Source organism: Ambystoma mexicanum, chromosome 11 (genome assembly GCF_040938575.1).
Source record: "Ambystoma mexicanum isolate Mex_15411 chromosome 11, UKY_AmexF1_1, whole genome shotgun sequence".
Classification (NCBI taxonomy): Eukaryota; Metazoa; Chordata; class Amphibia; order Caudata; family Ambystomatidae; genus Ambystoma; species Ambystoma mexicanum.
In genome coordinates, this window is record NC_090934.1 from 1,383,914,869 (window position 1) to 1,383,936,794 (window position 21,926).

A 21,926-nucleotide genomic window follows, 5' to 3' on the forward strand; every position below is an offset into this window, starting at 1 on the left:
CAACTGCATCAAAGTAGCCAAAGACACAAAAACGCTTGGAATCTATATCGACTCCTCCCTCTCATTCTCCAGGCAAATCAATGCAGTATCCTCTGCTGCATCATATACCTGCAAACTAATCACGGCCTGCCGCCCATTTCTATCACTAGCTAACTGCACTACCTTAGCCAAGACCCCAGTCCTATCTAATGTAGACTATTGCAACGCTCTCTATCTCGGCACCAACCAATGTAACATCAATAAATTACAAATCATTCAAAATAATGCCATCAGAGCGGCATCAAACATCCCCAGGAACTCCCACATCTCAGACTCCAGATGGAGTCTTCGCTGGCTTTCAGTCTACCAAAGAGCCGCACTCAAAGCGCTAGCACTAGCCCACAAAAGCATCAAGAATCTAGCACCTAGCTATCTGGCCTGTAGATTCTCCCTACACACCTCCTCAAGACCACTCAGAAGTGCTCAAGTCAACTGTCTCTCCATTCCCCGATTCAACCTCCAGAAATCAGGCGGGAGCAGCTTCCCAGTCCTGGCTGCAAAACTTTGGAACACATTACCCAACCCACTCAGAGCAGAACCATCCTTCCTGGCCTTCAAGAGCAAAGCCAAAGCTTGTCTATCCTCCCTAGATCAGCCTTGATTCCCTGCACCAACTGCTCACTCAGACTCGCTACTCTAGCGACACCCTGATAGATGTTTCTTCCTCACTGTCGATATTATGTATAGTAGTTGTCTGCTAGCCTCTATTTATTGTATTGCGTGTACTCTGTTGTATATAATTTGTATTATACCGGGCACCTCAGCGCTGTGCCCCTACTATGTCTGTAACCCATGCTATGCGCCCGTATGCCCTTGGGCCTGGTGCGCTTTATAAATAAAATAAATACAAATACAAATTCTTATAACTAGGCAACGGCAGAAGCCGCTACCTGGGGCTCCAGATTTCATACTGAAGAGGCTACAAAGAGTCTAAAATGCAGCAGCTTCACTTCTGAGACTCCAAAGGTACATACACACCATTCCAGCCCCCAGAGCAGTCGTTGGGTCCTGATCAGAGGATTCAATTCACAACTCTTTGCATTGCTCACCGTGCTCTACTCAGCGGCGGCCCAGAATCCATCACAAGGAAACTCCTGCACTACAGACCATCGAGAACACTCCAATTCAGCAATGCTCCCCTAGTGAAGCTACCAAGCTTGAAACAGAAACCACAAAGGAGAATCTTCCTTCTCTGTCCTCTGAACCAAACTCTTGAATTCAATGTCCAAACATCTGCACAGGAAAATTACCTGACCTTTAGAAAAACCCTTGCACACAGCAGCAAGGAATTCAAACGCATCATAACTGGGCAAAGCCACCACTCAATTTTCAAACACTATCGCCCCTTCCCATGGCAAAGGTTCTATAGGAAAGCACTGCGCTCCAAACAACGTTTTGATGCCATTTTGAAGACATAGACACCACAAACAACCCTAACAATGAGTGAACGTTGCTAAAAGAGATAAGCAAACATAGGGGGATAGAGAGATATATTTACAATAAATGAGGCACAAAGCTTTCAACAGCCAGAATTTCAACCTGTATTCTAAGTTTCTTTTTGCCAATACTAAGTTAATATTAAATGTGTAATATGTCCCTTGAAAACTAGATCACCCATATTTGTCCACTGTAAGTACTAATACAACGGCCAACAAGCATTGGCAAAGCCAATTCATTCGGCTTGGTAACTGTTTTATCTGTGTGTATGTTATGCGTGAATGCAGAGGTAGGCCTCATGGAATGTGTTGAGGTATGCTGGAATGAAGGAAACTGTGGGGTTCCATGAATGACCGGGGACTTGGAGTAGAGAAGGGAACCAGGATGGATGTATGTGCCCCACTCTCCCACTGCTAACCACTCATACTGTAACTAAGAAGAAGTAAAGCACCCTGTTCTTTTGTACTTACCTGGGTCTGGTGTGGTTCCTGCTCCATGTTCATTTACCTGACCCAGACATTTCACTAACCTCTGAAAACACACATCACCAAAACATTGTTTCAGGAACCATGTTCGTTGTATTACTTTCCAGGCCCCCCAGGCAGCACTTTGCCTAAATATTCTAAGACCCTCCTCTCCCAAGACAAGGGCTCTGCAGACAATGTTGTACTTGAAGTCCAATGCTCTCTGTAACAGTAAATTGTGACTCATATTCTATTTGTCGTTACAGCTCCTGGGCGATGGTGACATCTGGTGCACTAATTTTGGTTTTAATAGCCCTTGTGGCTCGTATTTTGGTGAAACGCAAGCCTCCGAAAGACCCTCTGTTTTACGGTATGTAACCTGCAATGGGAAATAGTGATGTCGTAATCTCCTTTTCATGAACAGTCATTTATCAGCCATGAACAGTGTTCTTTGGCAGGCAGAGATATCCTGCTTCCTCTCTCGAGTCAAAATGTGAGTATATCTCTCCAAGTAGACAGTGCTGCTTGGAGTCTTGGGGCGCGCGATTGCGTAGCTTGAAATAAGTTCTAAGCAACTTTTCGGGGGATCATATTTCACTACCATGGCATAAAAATGTAGACCATACAATATGTTGGGTGTCTATCAATAACAAAAAGGCGATGTTTTAATGCCAGCGAGACAATAACTGTTACAGGGATACTGTTGCATAGCACCCCTCCTGGGAACAGGGTAGCTCCCAGGATGTTGTAATAGGTCACGTGGCAGTAGCCATGTGACCAACTTAATAAAAAGTTCCGAGCCGCTTCCGGCTGGGCAGTCAGACCATCACAAGGCTCCAGTGTCGTTCTTGAAGCACCATGCTGGTGCCACACTGCATGTGCTGGGCCCAAGGACGGGGCCCAGCACGAGGACGGTGCCCCTGCTGGGCAACGCAGTCCTAGGGTGATTCCAAGGCCATGTGACCATGGCCATTGAGGCTCGGTGCCCCCAGCCACGTGTGTGTCTCCAGTGATGTGGAGCGCAGTGGGGTGACCCCCATTGCATCATCCACGGCGTGATCGCCGCACTGGAAGACCCAGTCGGGTGGTCCCGACATGTGTATGGGGCCTGCCCGGTGCCCCGAGCAGGCCCCCAACAGATACCACGTGGTGTGCAAAAGAGGGCCAGAATAATTCCATCGTGTTCTTTCGTCTTGATGAAAATGTCTCTGTACATTGAAGGCAGTGCAGCACTGCAATCCAGGATAGTGTGCCGAAGATGAACAAGTTACTTACCAACTGTAACGTTCTTTCGATTGGATGTTCCTCCCACGTATTCCTCATCTTAGATATATCCTTACCTTTAGGTTTCGCCTCGGAAAAATTTTTCTCTCTCCAGCAGAGGGCGCTCCACTCGAGGCCGCAGCGTCGATGTCCCTCGGCGGCATCCGTCGAACACCGACGTCATCCCCTGTATAAGAGCCTCGAGCGCGCCCGTTGGCTTCAGTTCTGTTTTTTCGTATATTATAGTTCATGGATTTTGATTAGTTAATGGCATGCGTCTTTTGACCCAAGCCTTAAAAGAATTTAGAGTGTAATTCACGTAAACTGTACTGTGGGGTTAGGTTGGGAGGGTCGATGAGGAATACGTGGGAGGAACATCCAATCGAAAGAACGTTACAGTTGGTAAGTAACTTGTTCTTCGAATGGATTGTGTCCTCCCACATATTCCTCATCTTAGATAGACTCCCAAAGCAGTTTTGTATTGGAGGTGGGAGTACAGTATCTTTTTTAATCGTGTATAGAATGGAGTACAGATTTAGCAAACAGACCTCCTTGAGAAGAAGTCGAGTCCAGTGCATAATGTTTTATAAAGGTGTGCATGGATGACCATGTGGCTGCTGCACAAATATCTTGTACAGGGACACCCCTCTTTAGTGCTGTTGAAGTTGCCATGCCCCTGGTTGAATGAGCTCTCAATCCATCAGGTGGTTCTTTTTCAGCCAATCTGTAACATTCTGTTATGGCTAAAATTATCCCTCTGGATAATGTTTGTTTAGTTACTGGAAGGCCCAGTTTGCGTCCAGTGTATCCCATGAAAAGTTGATCACACTGACGAATTTTTGCCAATCTTGAGATATAAAAACTAAGAGCTCTCCTGGGATCAAGTCTATGAAGCCGCTCCTCTTCCTTGCTTGCATGAGGAGGAGGGTACAAAGTAGGTAAAATTATTTTCTGTGACAGATGAAAATCAGAAACAATTTTTGGCAAAAAAGACGGTTTAACCCTAAGAACTACTTATAAAAGAAGGAGTATTGTTTTCAAAGTAAGGAGCCTTAGTGGACAAGAATGTAAAGGCTCAAATGGAACACATGTGAGAACATTTAGAACCAAGTTTAGATCCCACACTGGAACCTGGAAAGGTATTGGGGGGAAAACATTATTTAAACCTTTTAGGAATTGAATTATCAAGGGTATTTCAAAGTAAGATTCTTCTTCAGAAGAGCGCTTAAAGATGGATAGCGCTGCTAAGTATCCCTTTATCGTCTCAACCTTGAGCCCCAGATTGGCTAAATGTAACAGAAAAGATAAAATTGTGGGGATATTACATTGAAATGGGTCCACATTCTTTTCTCTGCACCAGTTACTGAACTTGTTCCAACGACACCGATACAGAGATTTGGTTGCTAGCCTTCTGGCCGAAAGCAAAATCTCCATCACGTCATCCGGAAGATCCCAATCCTTGTATCTCAGCCTTTCAGAAGCCATGCGTGAAGGTTGAGTGTGTTGACCTCCGGATGGAGAACATGACCTTCCTGTCGCGAGAGAAGATCCTCTCTTCTTGGAAGACGTATTGGAAGGCAGATGGACATGTCCAGAAGTTCTGGGTACCATGTTGTCCTGGCCCAATCCGGGGCAATTAGGATCATGGTTTTCCCAAACATTCTTAACCTCCTGATTACTTGAGGGATCACAGGGAATGGAGGAAACGCATACAAAAGTGGAAACTCCCATTCCACCATGAACATGGTCCCTTGAGCAGTACAGTTCGCACTTCCGGTTGGCCCTGGTCATGAACAGATCCACTTGAGGGGTTCCCCAAAGGGCAAAGATCTTTTGAATGACTTCCTGAGCTATCTCCCACTCGTGAGAGACTGTGCTCTGCCTGCTCAGAGCGTCCGCTGTTGTGTTTCGCTCTCCGGCTAGATGAATTGCCGATAGAGAGATCTGTTCTTGTATTGCCCAGAACCAGAGTTGCATTGCCTCTCTGCACAGCGGTAGTGACCCCACTCCTCCTCTCTTGTTGAGGTAGTACATGGCCACTGTGTTGTTCGTCATTATCAGAACATTCTTTCCCCATACAGAGGGCAGGAAGGCCTTCAGCGCTAGTCTGATTGCCCTCAACTCCAAAAGATTGATGTGTAGTTTGGACTCCGATGGAGACCATTGTCCGCTGATTGTCAGATCATTGATATGGGCTCCCCACCCTGTGAGTGAGGCGTTCGTCATTATTGTTATCTCCGGCCATGGCTGCCAAAAAGATTCTCCTCTGAGGATATGATGACTGCAAGCCCACCATTGTAGGTCCTGTGCTACTTGGGCTGGGACCTGCAGCAGATCTGACATTTCCCCTGAGAATTGTGACCGGTGAGTTATGAGAGCCTATTGAAGAGATCTCATTCTCAATCTGGCTTCTGGCACCAGACAAATGCAGGATGCCGTCAGACCGAGCAACCTGAGAAAATCGAAGGCCGGAAGATGCTGGGCATTCTGGAATTTTGTTACCATCTGCAGAATGTGGTGAGCTCTCTCTTCGGGAGGCGAGGCTTTGCCCGAGCAGGTATCAGGACTGCTCCTATAAACTGGAGTCTCTGTGATGGTATCATGTTTGACTTTTTTAAATTCAGAGAAAAAACTAGTTTGTGAAGGAAGTGACAAGTCTTGGACAGATGATCCAGGGCTTGCTCTGGAGAACGTGCTCTGATCATCCAATCATCCAGATAGGGGTAGACATGGATCCCCCCTCTCCTGAGACTCGCTGTCACCACTGCCATCAACTTGGTGAAAACTCTTGGGGCGGAGGTTAACCCACATGGCAGAACTCGAAACTGATACTGAGAATTTCCAATCGCAAACCTCATGTACTTTCTGTGCTTGCGATGGATTGGCACATGAAAATAAGCATCCTGAAGGTCTAATGATACCAACCAATCCTGGATTTGGAGAGCCTGAAAGATCTGAGAAAGTGTGACCATCTTGAATTTGTCCTTCCTTAGGAACTTATTTAAGTTTCTCAAATCCAAGATGGGTCTCAGTCCTCCGTCATTCTTTGGAATAAGAAAGTATGGGGAATACCAGCCCCTCCGCTACAGGTACATGTTCTATTGCACCTTTCTGTAGCAGGGATAAAACTTCCTGCAACAGGAGCGGATCCGGATGTTTGGCAGAGTTGTATTCCGGGGGGTGATTCTGAGGTTTCTTTAGAAAAGGAAGTCAGTAAGCTTGGGATACTGTTTCCAGTGCCCAAGCATCTGAAGTAATGCCCCGCCATTCTTCTAGATGCTGTGAGATCCTGCCTCCCACCGGTGTCTTGTGGGTCAAAACGTCAGAGTGGTTTTGCGGCAGCTGCAGCAGCGGCTGAAGGTACAGATGCCGTTGCTGGGGCTGATCTAGCACCTTTTCCTCGCCCCCGAGGACATTTTCTTTGACCTCTCTGATTGGCCTGCCCTCTTCCTCTTCCAATTGAGGAATAATAGCAAAAAGGACGACCCCTCCAGGAAGATGAGCCCGTGTAGGGGCATTGCTGAGGTTGTTTTATGGCGGCACTAAGTGATTTTGCCGCCGCTTTGGAGGTCTGGAGCTTCTCCAAACTTTCATCTGCCTTGCTACCGAACAACCTCGAGCCATCAAAGGTCATATTAAGAAGCCTGGATTGCACATCAGGAGCAAAACCAGACTTTCTTAGCCAGGCAAATCTACGAGGCACTGTGCTAGTCGCCATGGACCTGCTGATACTGTCAGCTGTGTCCAACCCTGATTGAAGGAACTCTCCCGAAGCCTCCTTTCCATCCCTTATAATAGCTAGAAAGCCATCACGTTCTTCACCTTCCGGGATGTGTTCAGCTGCTGCTGACTTGCAGTCCCACAGGGAATATGTGAACCTTGCCAAGGTACAAGTTACATTAGTAGACTTCAAAGCCATACTGCCAGATGTGAAGATTTTCCTAGACCATGCATCCACCTTTTTATCGTCCCTATCTGGAGGGATTGTAGGGTATGCCGCATTCTTTGTGGACGTGGCTGCCTGTACTATCAAACTTTCCGGAGTTGAATGTTTGCTGAGGTATTCCGGATCAGATGTGCAAGGTCTATATTTTGCCACAAACTTTCTATTTACTGCCCCTATGGCTTCAGGACGTTCCCATGCAGAACTAACCCTTCTTTGTAAGGCAATATGAAATGGTAGAATGGGGTCTTGTTGGGGTTTTCCAGATAATATATCCGTCATGTCATCATCTTGACAGGCTGGTGAACTCCTACCCCACCCCATAAATTCTGTAACTCTGCTCATGAGTTTTCTATAACTCATATCAAACTGTTCTGATGGGTCTGGTTTGTCAAATTCATACTCTGAAGAAGTATCCAGGCCACTTGCTGTTTGTAAACATTCTCACAGATCTTGAATTCTTGATTGAGGGTTAATTAACTCCTCTGGGACAGATCCTGTGCCAAATTTAACACCAGCAGAGGTTACTTCCTCCTCTTCTGATGAGTCTCCCTCATAGATGGATGACATGGTCCTGAAAAAATCATGTCGACTCTCAGGTTGAAAAACCTTTTCAGGCATTACAGGTCTTTCCCTTATTAAAGGTTTGGGTGCTGAAGTTTTAATCACCTCCTTCGACATCGTCAATGGAACTTTCGACGACCTTGATGTAATCGTCGAGGGAGCTGTGGAAACCGTTGAAGGAGCTTTCGTGGTTTTCGAGCGCGAACTCGATGTAGCTTCCTTCGAGGGAGTTGTCGACTCGAGGACCTTCGAAGTCTTCGACGACGTCGATGTCGACTTTGATGGCGTATGATCTTTCAACGCCATTTTGTTTCCCTCTGCCTTCAATTTATGCAACGAAGGATCTGTCTTACGAGGGGATCGAGAAGAATCTCTCGATGAGTCTCTCAATGTTTTTTTATCGGCTTTCCTTGTTTTGGACCTTCCTCTGTCACTTTTCTTGTGAGCAGGAGCATGGTCTTCTTTAGCTATTTTTGAGGAGGTCTGGGCCGCGTTCTCAAAAAATGTTAGCATGGAAACTCGAAAAGCTTCCCATTTTCTCGGAGAGTCATATTTAGATGGACATGTGATAACCTCTTCCGAAGATGTCGAAGAGGATGAGGGAGATCGATGTCGTCTCTTCTTACCCTTATTAGAAGACGAAGAAGAAGACTTTCTCGATCTACTCCTCGAATGATGTTTTTTATGATATGACTTCAAAGACTCGTCCGAGTCTCTCTTTTTTAAAGTGGACTTCGATAAACCCTCCCCCATCGCCAGTTTACCTCTATGCTCTTTTAGGGCTTTGTGGGTCATCGACTGGCACGAACCACAGTCTTCCGTACGGTGGTCGGGACCGAGGCACCATAGACAATTGTTATGTGGATCCACCAGGGACATCTTCTTTCCACATTTTAGGCATTTTTTAAAGCCTGTCTTCGGTGTGGAAGGGTTCGAAGACAACGACATAGATTTTTTTCACACAAAATACTGAAGCGCCGTTTAACTCGATCCGAAGCGAAGCTAACGGAAAAAACAGAACTGAAGCCAACGGGCGCGCTCGAGGCTCTTATACAGGGGATGAAGTCGGTGTTCGATGGATGCCGCCGAGGGACATCAACACCACGGCCTCGTGTGGAGGGCCCCTCTGCTGGAGAGAGAAAAACATTTCTGAGGCGAAACCTAAAGGTAAGGATATATCTAAGATGAGGAATACGTGGGAGGACACAATCCATTCGAAGTGGACGTTTTTGACGGTCCATTCCAGATCTCAGAAGCAGAGACATTCTAATGCTGTGGCCGTGATTGCGAAAATCCATCTATGGTGATTCCTTCTCATGTTAATGGCCCAACAACTTAACACTTAACTGTGGGCTAAACTCTTGCTGGCAGATTCTCACACACATGCAAATGAAAGAAGGGCAGAGGGTGTGCTCCATTCACTTGTGCATGGTTGCCAACATGATCCATTCCAATCTGAATGTCCAGTCCTGTTTTTTCTTTGCATTCTGGGACTTGCAGTCTGAGTTTTAAAATGGGAAAAGCAGAACTACAAGTACTAGAATGCAAAGAAAAAACAGGACTGGATCAGCACCGACAGATTGGAATGGATCATGCTGGCACCCATGTTTGCTTTGGCTTTAGAAATGCACTGGTCACCTTATTATCAAAGGTGACCTGCACGTTTTCGGGGGGTGGTGGGGGGAGAGAAGAACAGCACAAAATATATTCTTGTGCCACGTGTGCATTTCACAGTGACAGTCCCTGTGAAATGCTAAAAAAGGAAAAAAGCATTTCTTCCCTGATTGGGGAATAGAAATGCGAGTGGGACAGCATAGAGCACATCTTTTGTTTTTGGTGCAAGGAATGAGATGCAGTACAGTAACTAATCATGTGCCCCAAAAACCTTTTTGAGAATCTGACCCCATGTTCCTAATGACTCATTAAAGCTTTCTCAAAAACTCCTCAATTACCTAACTAAGAAATGGTTATCGATTGTGAATCTGGAAGGCATTTGGTACAACAGCAAACATTATTAATGGGTCAAGGAGTGTGGTTAGAGCCCTAAAGGATTAACATTATTTGTTATATTTTGGACATAGTACTCTTTTAAATACTTAAGTATTTTTGCACACAAGATTTGCAATGTTTCCTGGCACTGTATTTCATTTATTTTAAGTGCTTTTATGTTGCCTCTTTATTGTGCAACGCTAAAACAGGATGTGTTGCGGATTTTCTGAAACTGTGAAAGGAAAAAAAAAAAATGCCAGCTAAAAAGAGCTTCCATTCCAGATTCCATCTGACCCTGAACCTGCCCCGAGCACCAGATTTAGCAATTAATTAATCAATGGATCAAAGCGCAGTGCTCTTCCTGTCCCGCTTATCCAATCGCATGTTCTTATTAATGGAATTCCAGGTGCAAAAGTTACCCTTCTTTGCTGGCATCCAGGATTGCGGAGGGCGGAAAGAGATTACAACTGGCATCAAAGATCACAGAAAGAGACATGCGCAGGATCTGACCTGCTCTGGAAAGGGGCAGCATAGATGATAATAGCGGCAACAGAAAGGAAGACTAACGCTACTCCAAAAGATGGAGAGTGCCAGTGCTGAAGAACACATGTTCTCGCAGCGTCTACAATTCATTTACGCTCTTATGACCTAGGGAGCCTGATTCTCTGCCCTCGAATATCCATGGGTCTGTTCTAGGCCCGGGCTCTACATTCAGTTAAGCAGGTTCCTGGGCGGGAATTCCTGATAATGTAGTCAACTTAATGTGCTGCATGCTGCCTTGATGGTGACAGATTATTCTTAGAGCCATGGGCCATGAGATGTTTTGTTAAGGGCATAAAAACTCCCCTGACAGCCAGGTTAAAAGTGTGTGTATTTTATTCTGCCCGTTTCTTATCTACACAATGCTTGTTGGTTAGAGCCCTGGTGCTGTGACAAAGTCATTGTCAAAGTGAGATGGGAATGACACCCTTAGGTCCTCAAAGCCAGCTATGGCCATGGGGGCTACCTTCACAGGGTATGTCACCCCAGAATGAAAACCTGGAATGGTTCCTGGGAGAATCAACTACAGATTTCGGAGGAGTACTGGGATTGTGGGAGAACATGCTTCAAGCCTAACTTTGCCAGACCTCACTAACAGAACACCCTGAGAAGAGCTTTATATCCCAAATTCCCACTCTTCAAGTGGGAAAAATCCAGCCCAGACCAGCGGAACACAGTTTCAGATTTGGGAGCTGGAAGGCTTTGGGGAGCACACGTGCACCCTATAGAAAGTGCTTTAAGACCCCAAACAGGACAGTCACAGGGAACTTGCACCACCCACCTATTTAATACCCATAGTGGCAAAAGGAAGTGCAGTCCTTACCTTCTTTAAAATCAATTTAGAAGACCTAGACAAAAAAACACATACAAAGAAAAAACATTTCTGGACTTCTCCCACCCCGAAAGGAGTTCACAGTGCACAGACGGACCTGCCGGCCACAGGGAAGAGCCAGGAAGGGTGGTGAAACTTCCAACAATACGCAGAAGAAGAGAGCAACAGCTGCAACCCATCCAACAGAGAGAATATTCTGGAAAAATATTCAAGATGGCACGTGATACTTGAAGACTTCTTTTAAAGAGAAAGGAGTATAAGGAATCTCAGTGACAGAGCATGCTCAGACAGGTCATGTAACTCTTTCAGCCAATCACGAAAGAGACATTTTACCCGAGCTTAATAAGGCAAGCTCATATTTTTATCCGGTCAAAAGTCACTTTGGAGGTGTTGTCATCCACATTGTCATTTTGACCTTGTGTGAAAGCCTAAGTCTTGAACTGTGGCAAATAACTCTTTCCCGTTTGATCAAACTTGATTTCCACAGAGTCCAATGCTTTGCTTGCATAAGCAATAATTGTATTTTAGTAGTCACGTTTTTGTGATAATGCATTTGTCATGCATGATTCAGAAAATACAGTTTCTAAATACCATTATGGGATAGGCAAGGCAAAGGAGCTTGTGCTAGACTTTGCTTAATTTCTCCACCGCTTGACATAAGGAGGGACCCCAGTCTCACCAATACATGTGTGGCTGTAGTTTGTAAGACCTAGCTGACGTTTTGTATTTGGTTGGTCTTTTAATTTAAGTAAGGCTGCCGTTTTTTTCTGGGGATTGAATCCATCAATGGTTACTTTATGACGAAAGAAATTCGATTTTGTTCTGCACCATTTGGCTTTTTGTAATAACCTCTTTGCTCCGACATCCCTCAACAGTGTCAGTGTATGTCTGAGTTCAGCAAGATGCTCTGTTGATATTTGGCTTAATACCAGGACATTGTCCACATTAGTCTGTGTGCCCCTTTTGCACCAACCACATCCTTATAAAGGAGCATTCCAAATTAATTTCCACTTTTTATGAAACCAAATGGTATTCTGCAGAAGCGATATTGCTGTTCTTGAAAACTCAATGTGCATTTTTTTTGCCTGTTGAGACTAACCATTATGTACTAGTGAGTAGGCCTGGACAAACTTCTTGAAAACGGATCTGCAGTAACAGATAAATCTTTTTTATGAATAAAAGTAAGGTTTTTGGATGCTGACGAATCCCTGATGAACACATAGCCGGCTTCTGGGTACCCGCAATGAGCCGCCTCATTTGGAGCACCGGATCTCCGGCCGAATAACAGGTCTATTCATCGGGTTCGTCTAGCCAACACTAGGCATCTTGGGTAATTTGTTGAGTTCTTCCAAGTTCGTGCAGCCAATCAGAGGAATGAAGTTTGTTCCCCTATGTAAAGCCCTGCTCACTTCCTGTCCATCTATGAGTTTTGCTAAGCTGTGAGGGAAGATGTTACAGAGGACAGACTCATACTTGGAGCATTTTTGGTGCTCTGGGAGAGCTTTGAGAAGTCTTTTGATGAGTTTGCAGGAGTGTTTTCTCTTTGTTGTTGGCCCTTTGCTCTTTAGTGTGTTTCTGAAGCCGTTTCACACACCTATTTGTCTCCCCAAAAACAAAAGACACACAACCAAACCCCATCAGCCTGCCCAATCAGCGTCCATAGCATGGGCACTGTGGCCAGCACAGCCCCCTTTTGCCAGCACCACCCAGAGAAGTGGTTGTGGGAGGTGCACTTCCAGTACCAGCACACCTCTTTGGGTAGAAAGCAACGATTTAACTAGGCCCAGTGACATAGAGAATATGCAAGTGCAGGGGAGAGGGAAGGGAAAAGTGCAGGAGGGATGGGGAACAAGTGGAAAGTGCTAAGCAAGGGATCGTAATAACAACAAAGTGGTAGTGCAGCCAGCCAGTGGCAGGTGCTAGGTTTAAGGTGCAGACAGGGGGTGTCTGATAAGTGGAAAAAAGGGGGGACTGTAGGGTTACACATACAAACCCAAGTGCAAGGGTTGCCAGGAGGCAGTGCAGGTGCGTGGCAGGGTGAACAAGTACCTGGGCCCGAAATCAGAAGGTAACTAGGTGCATGATGCCAAAGCAGAACAGATCAACAGGGGAGAAGATAAACGAAGGCAGAAGCAAAGGGGAAGGTCTTGAAGTGCTTCTGGATACCGGAGATGGTTCTCCTCAGGTTTGAGAGTGGCAGGGAGGCGGTTCCAGAGGGAGGGCCCAGCCGAAGACAGAGATCTACCCCCAGCTCGTTTCTTTGGAAAACAACTGACCCTGAGGGAGTTGGAGGTGGAGGAGCGAAGAGCTCGAGAAGGAAGGTGTTTATGGAGGGAAAGTTTAAGGTATTTTGGACCCAGGCTCCAGAAAGCCCTGTGGACAATGCAAAGGGTCTTGAATTTAATCATTGCAGCCACTGGGAGCAAATGAAGAGATTTCAGGGCTGGAGAGCTACGATCCCAGGGTTTGAGGCCAATGACAAGTCTCACAGTCCTGTTCTGAATGAGTTGCAAAGGGCGAAGCGTAGAATAAGAAGATTTAGAAAGCGGCTGTTGCAGTAATCCAACCTAGAGAGAACCAGGGCACGAGAGACAGTGAGCTTCTGGGGGAAGGAGAGGAAAGGCAGAATGCCTCTGACGAGGTGAAGTTGGAAGTTTGACTTTTTTGAGACATCAGAGATTTGGGCAGAAAAAGAAAGCGTGGAGTCAAAGATGAGCCCGCAGGTGGGGGTAGAGGGAGGGCCAAGGGAGGCCGGCCAGAGTGTGAAAGAGGGGTGAGGGTGTGCCAATGAGGAGTATCTCAGTCTTGCTGGCATTGAGGCAGAGATCATTAGCGACACACCACTCCTGAATGGCAGACAGGCAATCAGAGATGAGTGAAGGAGAAGAGGTGGCAGAGGAAAGCCTAAAAATGAGTTGAGTGTCATCCGCATAGCACTGAAAGTTGGAGCAGAAAACAGCAATGTGATGGGCAAGAGTTGCCAGGTATTGATTGAAAAGCCAGGGTGAAAGTTTAGACCCCTGTGGAACACCGCAGGTAGAGAGGCAGAGAGGGAGATAGAGGACAGGAAGGACCCAAGATGGACCTGGGAGGGTTGATCAGAGAGGAAAGAGGTCGGCCATGCCAGAGCATGATCAGTGATACCCAGGTTGTCACAGAGATGGTTGAGCAGGATGGTATGGTTGACCGTGTCAAAGGCAGAAGAGACATCAAGTAGGATGAGGACAGAGGGGATGTTAGAATCAAGGTTGAGAGCAGATCTTGATGGATGTTCAGGAGAGCAGTTTCTGTGCATCTGGCAGCTTTAAAGCCAGACTGATGGCCGTGGAGACAGGCAACAGAATCAGAGTGAAGGTTAAGCTGCGAGATGGCCAGATTTTCCAGGTGTTTGCCCAGGAAGGGAGTGATAGAGATCAGGCGATAGTTTGCCGGGCACAAAGGGTCAGCTGTGGGTTTTTTGAGAAGAGGGTACAAGGGGCGCACCGGAGCAAGTCCCGGTCAAGTCCTGCTTAGCCGCTGATCGCTGCCGAGCACATTTGGTCTTCCTGCAGTGTTTCTTGAATTGGACATTTTTCACTACAACGCCCAGAAGGCTTTGCTGCCGTTTCTGTGGGCGGTACTATAAAGAATTGGGAGCGTGCGCACCGCGCGCATGCACCGGAGCAAGTCCCGGTCAAGTCCCGCTTAGCCGCTGATCGCTGCCGAGCACATTTGGTCTTCCTGCAGTGTTTCTTGAATTGGACATTTTTCACTACAACGCCCAGAAGGTGAACTATATTTGAAGCATACTATGTTCGACACGAGCATACTTGGACTGGATTTAACTTGCTTTTCTTTTCTGTAGGCTTTGCTGCCGTTTCTGTGGGCGGTACTATAAAGCATTGGGAGCGCGCGCAACCGCGGGTGCGCACCGGAGCAAGTCCCGGTCAAGTCCCGCTTAGCCGCTGATCGCTGCCGATCACATTTGGTTTTCATGCAGTGTTTCTTGAATTGGACATTTTTCACTACAACGCCCAGAAGGTGAACTATATTTGAAGCATACTACGTTCGACACGAGCATACTTGGACTGGATTTAACTTGCTTTTCTTTTCTGTAGGCTTTGCTGCCGTTTCTGTGGGCGGTACTATAAAGCATTGGGAGTGCGTGCACCGCGCGCGCGCGCGCGTGCACCGGAGCAAGTCCCGGTCAAGTCCCGCTTAGGCGCTTCGCTGCGTTTGGTGCGGCGTGTGGCGAGGTGTCTTACATTGTAATTTGGCTGTATTTGGGCTCTGTTGCACCTGTGTGAAAATGAAACGCGGCATTTCTTCTTTAAAAACAGGTATTCCCCCAGTTTCGGCCTTACATTTTTCAAATGGTGAAAATTCAACTGACATATTGTCATCTGCTAAAATGAAGAAATCACGTTTGAGCTCCACTCCTCGTGCGAGTAACTCGAACCTAAAGTTTAAAACAAAAGCAGAATTGCTAATAGGGATGGATATTCGTCCTTTCTTGGGTGATTCAAGTTTGCCGAATCAATCAGATCTTAATAAAGTAAATAATATACCCCTACCACTTGGCTTTATGATTCAAAGATCTTCTGTTGCAAAAACGGACTCTGTTGTTGCACCTTTAACCAAGACGGTAGTCGAGGAAGGTATATTAAAAGATTCGGTAAAAGCCGGCTCTCTGAGAGTCGATACTGTCACTTTTGTGTCCCTCACAGATAGCATCTTGTTAAATAACGTAATGACTGGCACCATTGTAACTCCTGAGTCCGCTGTTATATCTATAAGTGACTCTGTGAACTCAAAATCATCTCCTATTCCAAATACTGGAGACATGCCCGCAATTGATCTTGACATAAATGCTACTGCCTTTTCATCTTACACTCGTTCAGAAAATTTGTCAAAATCGCCTGTTTTGTTCACAAATATTAGTGCCGCTCATTCTGTGGCTAATTTGTCATTTTTAGCCCCAACTCTGCGTAAAATAACTACTCAGGGCAATATTGAATCGGGGTTGGTTGACACCCATAGCGTAAATACTGGGATAGCTCTTATGTCTATGAATACTGCTATCCTAGCTTTAGCGAAGCTGTTTGAGGTCTTAGTTCTAAAGGCTGACCTGCACTCCACCCAGCTTAATCAGCTATTGGCAGAGCATCTCACGTTTGCCTCTAAATTGGAAAGTCTGGCTCAGGTTAACATGCCATCGAATAGTAGGAGGTCTATAGCCTCCCAGACATACCTTCCGATTTCATCCCCTTTACACACCTTTCAGCCTATTCCGTGCTTTGTAAATCCTATAACTGATCATTTGAGCGGCACAGACGACACTGCTTTAGAGCACCAGCAAAAAGTAACATACCCTTTGTTTGATGTTAAGTCAAACACTTGTGATGTTAGTAGGTCGGGGTTCAAAAAGCCCGCTCTCACAAAAAAAACTAAAAACATCAAAGCTGTGGCTAAACGGCCTTCGCAAATCAAATCTTTTGTCAAAAATCTCTCTATCCCGGCTGCAACCTCAGTAGTGGCGGCCAAGGTGATTGCCAAAAAATACTCTTCACAATCTCAGACACGAAAAGCACGGTCCTTACCGGCGTTGGTAGCTCCGCTTGTGGATCATAGTCCACTAAATGATTTGATTCGTGTGGCCTTTGATATGTCTAAAAGCTCTTGTCAAAATCAGGCATCTAATGGCTTTTCATTTATGCATTTATGGCATCTAAATCTGTACCTAATAATTTGACATTTGCCACGAGTGATCCATCTCCCGTGTTTACATCCGCTGCGTCTGATGCACAGCCACCGCAAATAGTTTTACAAAATGTTGCCAATGCTGTGCCTAGACAAATTGTCCCGCAGGCGCACCCGTCGACTAAGCCAAATATTTTTGCCGGTGAGTCTGTTGCTGTTGGAGACATGGAATCTCTGATTCAGTCCTCACTGACCAAGTTCTTTGAGAATTCTGTCTTCTCTCAAACTAAAGCATGTGCAGTAAATCAGCAAATTCCCAAAGCTCCGCGACCAACAGCAAACCAAAAACGTATGACGGTAGGATTTAAGCGCCCTGCGATTCACGCTTTGACGCTTAGTTGCATGCCTGCACCAGCTAAACAATACAATCTCAATCGTGCTTCTGTCCTTGCTATTTTTGGTGAAATTCCGGAACTTGATGACATTGGCACAATTGATATTGAGCTTGTCGAATTTATTAACCAATCAAATCGCACGTCGGTCAATCTATGGTTTAACTCAAGGATTGTGGTAAATACCATATGGGCCGTGAAATCTCAATTGTGTGAACTGGGCTTTAATCTTCAGACCATGTCAGAGTCGTCAGACTCTTCAGTAAACTGTTCACAGATTTCACATCCAAATCAAACCTTAAGTAAAAAGCATTTATCAACCTTCAATTCATGCAAATGTGATGCTAAATTCAGCCAATGCTAGATTCAGTTATCTGTACAAACTGCTTTATCTTTTATTATTTGGAATTCCAGAGGACACAGTCATTTGTTGAATAATAAGAATGTGTTGTTATATGATTATGATGTTATTATGCTGCAAGAATCCTGGTTTACTAATGTGCCATCTTGGAACAATTTTGATGTTCTCTTAATACCAGCAGTAAAAGGCTCTTGGGGACGTCCTACGTCGGGTTTGTTGACAGCTGTTAAGCAGTCCTCAACCTTAAAAATCGAACCTTGGTATTCTCCAAGCCCCTTTCTGCAAATGACAAAAATCATGGGGGAAAAGTTATTTTGCGCCGCCATAAATGTTTATTGGAATCCTGCGGGTATTACGGAGGATTGCTTTTTAGATTATATGGCCAGAGCCCTTGATATTGTCATACTTGAGGGCTCTCTGACCTTATTCTTATAGCTGGTGATTTAAATCTCCATTGTCTGGGTCCTCCATGTCAATCTGAAAGAACTCGGCTTGAGAAATGGACGAATCTCGTGAAACCTCGCAATTTGTTCATGGTAAATGGACCTTTTCCACAGGACATTCCTCCAAGGTCCACCTGGCATCGAGGAAGGCCCGAGGGAATTATTGACTTTATGTATACATCTCCTCATATGTTAAATAATGTCACAGCGTTTGAAATAATTCAATCAGATCTAAGTGACCATAATATCTTACATATGATTTGGTCCTCAAATCCCTTAGTTAATCATGCCAACTCTGTTTCCATACCGGGCTCCTTTAATGTAAATTCTGCTCGGAATAGATTGACATGGACTTAGACATCCTTGGTAGCTTTTAGAAACTGCTATCATGCTGAATTGAATAGTGGTAAGCGGGGCCATGGCCCTGCTAACACAGTATATCATGATCTAATCCAACTGTTCCAACCAGGCTCTATTGCACATAAACATAAACAAACACCTCATCTTCATAGCTATGACCATGAAATAAGAGCTAGGAAAGTCAGGTTGCGTGCAGATAGGAGGGCCACTGCTAACCTTCTGCCTCTATGCGAGCATCTGTTCTTGCTAACATCAAAACCAAGTATAGAAACTGGGTAAGAGGGCTGAGGGCCAAGCTTTATCAAATTGATGGAAATCACATGCTGAAGGCCTTGGCCTCTAAGAACACAGCCCAGTCATGGAATATTATAAATCAAGTTACAGCAGGGCATCAGGTGGCGATTCAAATGAATGATTTGACGGAGGTTAGGTGGATTCAGCATTATTCTGCCTTGTTTGAAGCTCCCCCGTCACGGTCAGGTTTATTTATGCCTGACCCCTTACCTCCCTTCCATATAGCATTTGATAGAGACGATATCTTGTATTTCATAAAACAAGTAAGTAACTCTCGAGCTCCTGGGCCGGATGGCCTGTCTAATGGACATCTTAAACAATTCCCGGACATTTGGGCGGACATACTTCTTCTTATATTTGAAACTATTAATGTTACTCAGAAGATTCCCTTGTCCTGGAAACAGTCGATTGTCATCCCCATCTATAAGAAAAGTGATCGAGCCAATCCAGCTAGTTATCGTCCTATTTCCCTCCTTGATGTTCCTGGGAAGATCTACTCACGAATAATCCTAAGGCAGTTGAACAACTGGGCAAGAAAATGCGCTAAGACAGATCCTTTACAATCAGGCTTCGTCAGTGGCCTAGGTACTCTTCCTAACATGACTACATTAAACATTCTTAAATCTAAATACACGTCCAGGAAACAATCTTTATATTTTGCTTTTATTGATTTTCGTTCAGCGTTTGACTCTATAAATCGTAATTTACTATTCCATAAGTTAAACGCTCTTGGCTGCCCCCCTTCTCTGTTGTCAATCATCATTCAGTTGCACACGGATACTTCTATGCGTGTAAGGCTCTCTATTGAAGGCCACCTTTCATCATCTTTTGCCACCTTCTTGGGACTAAAACAGGGGTGCATCTTGGCGTCAATACTGTTTAATTTGTTTATTTTTGATATGGGTCATTCGTTCTTTTGGATATTGTCGGATGGCCCTGAAATAGGGGGTCAGCGTATTCCGTGGCTCCTATATGCTGACGACTTGGTTCTAGTTTCCCAAACGCCAAAGGGTCTCCAGAACTTACTTTCTGCTTTGTCTGAATATGCCCTGGAGAATCAATTAATTGTAAATCTGGAAAAATCGCAGATCATGGTCTGTAGGCCCTCAGGGAGATCCAAATCACAAAATACAGTTTGGTACCTGCAACAAGAACCAATGGCTATAGTTTCATAATATAAATACTTTGGTTTATTCCTTCAAAATAGTGTAGGTGATTCGACATATTCGAATATGTTGCAAGCTAAACTTATGACTCTCACGTCACAGGCCAAAATTCTCGTCTGTAAGTATGGTAAATTTTCGCTAAAGCATTTGTTTATGTTTTACGAACAAAAAGTCATCCCCATACTTACTTATGGCGTCGAATCAAAACTGTACTCCAATGATCACTTATGGGATAAATTGGAGGCTACCTTTTGGAGAAAGGTGCTACATCTGCCAAACTGTTTGCCCATGCCCATCTTGCGTTTTGAATTGGGTTTAAATCCACTATCTAGCAGGGTCAAATGGCGAATGTGTTCCTTTTTTCGTAAGTGTTTGCTTGCCGCTACTAATAATAACATATTGAGCACGGTTGCCTGCTATTTGTCCTCCTCCACTCTGATCTTTGCTTCGAAATGGCGAAGTCTTGTCTTGAACACTTTACTGGAAGCTGATATCTCTTTACAGTATTTAATTGAAAATCCAGTAAGAGCCAAAGCTAAATATTATCAATGGGTCTGGATCCAAAATTAAGATGTTTGTTCAAAATACAGAGATTTTAATACCAAAATGTTTGGCATTAAACGGATGGGGAAAGTGGCCGATTATCTATTGAAATGTCCTTCGACAAAAATTAGGAATCAGTTTTTACGTGTAAGGATGAACCTATGGCCTACGCGGGAAGTCCTGGATACACGAAAAATCATCCCATCTGATGGTAACTTTTGTCGATTTTGTGAATCCCTTAGTGTGAAAGAAACATCGCAACATGTGATAGTAACGTGTCCCTATTTAAAGGACATATGAGCTAAACAATTTACTAATCTGATGAATTTGTATATGGAATGGGATGAAATTGAGACATGGAGCATCTTATTTAATAGTTCCAGATTTTCGGTTATAAAGTCCCTGGTTCATTTTTGGGAAACCATTTTACCCACTGAAATCAACTTTTAAGTATTCTGTTCTACAATTTTATGTGTAAATATTAGATGTTATTTTAGCTTCAGGGGATTTAACCGATTATTTATCTGGTTTGTTCAAGAGGTATATGCATGTACACCTAACCTTGTGTTTCTTATGTTAATTTTTTTAAATTGCTTCATTGTCTCTTGTTTTGTTCCAATGTTAAAATGAAAGTGTAATTCTTAATTGTTTCAATTTTGTCCAATTATGTAATTTTGAAAAGTTGATTGATTTCAGCTGTATCAAATAAAAAAATTAAAAAAAAGAAAAAAAAGAAGAGGGTGCACAAGAGAGTGCTTCAGATGGGAGGGGAAGGCTCCCAAGGCAAAGGACAGGTTGCAGAAATCGGCCAGGGCAGGAGCAAGGGTGTCAATGTGGTCCTTGATGGTTTTGAAGTAACAGGGAAGAACCTGTTTTGACAAGACTTTCATAGATCCGACTTGTATGGAGATCTTGTCAGGGGAGAAAAGGGGAAAGGAAGAGAAAGAGGGTGATGGGGCAGTTGCAGGAGGGCCAACGCTCGCAGGAGGGCCAACGCTCACAGAAGGAGAAAGGAGAGGAGGGGCAGGGGAAGAGTGGGTGGACAGGATGTCCTTGGTTTTTGTGATGAAGTGAGAGGCAAGGGCCATGCAAAGAGCCTGGGAGGTGATAAGCAATGGGGAGCGTGTAATTATAGCAGGTACTGGAAGGAGGCATTTGCTGCTCCAGCATCCTCCCCTCCTGTAAGGCGTTGTGGGGGTTGGGGAGGCAGTCATGGGGAGGGATTGGCCTTGAAGGGGGACTCCTCCTCATGTGAGAGTGGCAGACTTGGAGAACATTGCATTGCCTATCATTAGTGCAAAGAAATTGGGTTTGTTTCCATGGGACACAAAGCAGGCGATAATTAACTGGTAGTTACACCAAAATAATATTAAGAGGATAAGAATAGGGAGCAACACTTGCCAAAAATTGTTCAGCCACCAGGGCATCCATGATGTAAGCATTGCTAGCCAGTCGTCTTCTTTGGCAATTCCTCCTCTGCTTTCCATTTCCGTTGTCGATCGGGCCATTTACTTGATGGCTACAGTAAGTGTTCCATTCTCTGCATTGTTTGGAACAGTGTAGATGCAGCAAGATCTGCCAATTTTTCTGCAGACTCCTCCCTCTATCGCCGTCATC

At 44.9% G+C, this 21,926-nt stretch overlaps 1 protein-coding gene across 1 annotated transcript in view; it reads left to right on the forward strand.

Moving 5' to 3' along the window:
• TM6SF1 (transmembrane 6 superfamily member 1) overlaps window positions 1–21,926 on the forward strand; it is a 411,212-nt gene that overhangs the window by 54,055 nt on the left and 335,231 nt on the right. Inside the window, exon 2 of the mRNA XM_069624987.1 lies at window positions 2,207–2,310. Coding sequence (XP_069481088.1) covers window positions 2,207–2,310 — 104 coding nt within the window. The remainder of the gene's footprint in view (window positions 1–2,206; window positions 2,311–21,926) is intronic.